The sequence below is a fragment of the Blastomyces dermatitidis genome (assembly GCF_000003525.1).
Source record: "Blastomyces dermatitidis ER-3 genomic scaffold supercont1.10, whole genome shotgun sequence".
In the NCBI taxonomy this organism is placed as follows: Eukaryota; Fungi; Ascomycota; class Eurotiomycetes; order Onygenales; family Ajellomycetaceae; genus Blastomyces; species Blastomyces dermatitidis.
In genome coordinates this window covers 797,077-799,847 of record NW_025544783.1, presented here as the reverse complement: position 1 = coordinate 799,847, position 2,771 = coordinate 797,077, and the positions used below count along the sequence as shown (strand labels likewise).

The 2,771-nt window shown below is 32.3% G+C and overlaps 1 protein-coding gene across 1 annotated transcript; it reads left to right on the top strand.

The window, feature by feature from the left end:
* Window positions 1-430: 430 nt before the first annotated feature.
* Window positions 431-1,254, top strand: BDCG_17694 (uncharacterized protein; the record flags this gene model as incomplete). Its single annotated transcript, XM_045426776.1, has 1 exon — window positions 431-1,254. Exon 1 carries the CDS (start codon window positions 475-477, stop codon window positions 1,252-1,254), a length of 780 nt encoding a protein of 259 aa, XP_045282371.1. The 5' UTR covers window positions 431-474.
* Between the last annotated feature and the right edge of the window lie 1,517 nt (window positions 1,255-2,771).

The following is a 2,771-nucleotide window of genomic DNA, read 5'->3' as shown; positions in this document are numbered from 1 at the left end:
CTTTATTAACTGATTTGAGTTGCACACCTGTTGTGCGAGGAGAATTGGATAATTTAGAATAAAATTGAATAGTTTTAATCAATTCTCTTCAAAAAATTGATTTATTTTTTGTCAGTTTTTCTCTCAAAAACTGTCATATTATCTGATTTACTATCAATTGATATCATACTTTTCCTCACTGTATCCCAAGAAAGAGATTGTAAAGATTTTATTGATTTATCTTAAAAATCAATTTTAGTTTATTAGATTCTCTTCAAAAATCTAACCTAGTTACTGAACTAGTGTGAAAAAAATCAGGTGTTTTATACACAAAAGTCTGCGATTCTTCTTTTGAAATAGTCTGACCAACTTTTCAATTGAAAACAGACTTAGAAACCTCTTAATTGAAACAGTCTGACCAACTTTTCAATTCAAAAGAGTTTAATAAATATCTCAATTGAATTAGTCTGATCAACTTTTCATTGAGTAAGAACAATGAGTTCAAAAGTACACTCAGTTGATGTGGAAAAAGATGCTTTCTCAAATACTATTCCTGAGATTGAAATTCTGAAGAGAAGAAAGAAAGAAGAGATAGAGAAACAACAAGTTCTTGAAATACAGAAACTTGAAAAAGCAAGTAAAATTCTTGAAAAGCAGTGTCTGAGTGAGATGAATGAAGAAGTTCTGTTAATTCTTCATGCTCAGGCTAGACAACTACAGGAAGTGATCAAGTTCAAACTTGGAATTTCAAACACAGTTCAAAAAACTTTGAAAATTTCTAATACAATCACTGACTCTTCAGTTTGCTCTTCTTTCTTTTCTACTTCTTCTTCTTCTCCTTCTTTGAATCAGAAGAAAACATATGCTCAAGCAGCTGAATCTGCTGTCTCTAAACCTGCTGTCTCTAAACCTACTGTCTCAAAACCTGCTCAAAATTCTGAGAAAACTGAGAAGAATACTGCTCATGCCTCTATTCATAGAAAAGTGGAAAAGAAAATGCAAAAAGAGAAAAACTTCCAAATCTCCAGAAATAGAAGACTTATTCTCAAAGTCTCAAACCAGGACATTCTGCAAAGAAACAAGCTAAACTCAAATCTCATTTTCAGAATCAGAAATGAAATTAACCAGCAGTTCTTTTCTCAGTTAATGACTGATATTGAAGTTCAAAAATCAGTTATAGCTTCAATTGAATCATCATTCTTTAGAAACTTCATCATTCTGACTACAATGCCTGAATTCAGTGCTGAATTCCTTATTCAGAATGAGAATCTCTGAAAGTCAGCAGTAGAATCTTTGTTAAACACAACAATTCTATCTGAAAGAGATGAAAAGTGGGGCAAATTCATTCTTCATGATATTCCAGTTGAAATTTTTGACTGTGAAGAAGGAATGCTACTTCTCAAAAATGAATTGGAAGAATACAACTCTATTCAACTAAGAAAGGAGCCTGTATGGCTAAATTCAATTGAGTTCAGACAAAGCAGGAGAAATGCCTCTGTTCTAGTATATACAAAAACACTTGAACAGTCAAAGATCTCTGAAGTAAGAGTAGCAGGTTTGAAAATGAGAGTTCATGAATACAAAGACTCAAGGATGAACCTCAAAGCTCAAACACAGTGTTCAAACTGTCAAAGATATGGACACTTTGCAATCTCATGTTTTAGAGACTCAAAATGTGCATTCTGTGCCAGAGATCACAAAACTAGTGAGCATAAATGTGAAACATGCTCAAAAAGAGGTGAAATTTGTCAACACACTCTGCTTAAGTGCTCTAACTGCAAAGAAAAACATGCATCTAGCTCAAAAGAATGTATGTTTGCTCCTAGAACTCAAAAGAACTGGAGAAAAGATGAAGCTCAAAGTCAATCTAGAACTGAAGAGAAGAGTCAAGCCAGTAAACTCACAACTGCAAGCTCAAAAAGAAGAAACTCTCAACTATCTAAGTCTTCAAACTCCAACTCTCCAGCTAAATGTAAACAGAACTTGAATCCTCAAACTCCTGTTAAGATTAGAGAATTGAGAAATGACTCTGATGATAAACTAGATATAATGTAAGCAGTTGAGATTCCTACTTTTCAGAACAGTTATAATCTACTATCTGATGATAGTGATTAGATTCTACTCTACTCTCTTTTAGTATGAATATACAACAAAAACAACAAAAAAAGTTTAAAAACTCTTCAAAAATCACATTTATTCAAAATAATGTGGATAGAAACTCAAATTGTATTTATTCTTGTCTTCAAATTGCATTTGAACAAAAAGTTGATTTTATACTGCTTCAGGAGCCGAATTTTGATGCTGAGCAAAAATATGTTATTTCTCATTCAAGCTACTACTGCTTTTTACCTCAAAAGTCTGAGATAAAGTCAAGAGTAGTGATCTATGGAAGAAAGAGATCAAGATATCAATTTAATCTAAGATTTGATATCATGTCTGACCCTGATATTCTGGTGAGTGATATTATAGATAAAGAAAATGAGTTTGATACTATACAGCTCATAAATATCTATAATGAAAAGTCATTGAAGGAAAATAACAATATCTGGACAATTGATAGAGGATTTCTGAACATAACTCCATCAAGAAACTCTATAATTGCAGGAGATTTCAATGCACATCATCCCTGATGGAATTCAGAATGCAAGAGAGCAGTGAGAGCTGATAATCTGATTGAATGGACCTTTGAGCATTCAATAGATTTGGTTAATAAGTCTGATCAACAAACATTCTTTAGAAAAGGCATGAAACAGAAGTCTATTATAGATCTAATCTTCATGTCACAAAATCTA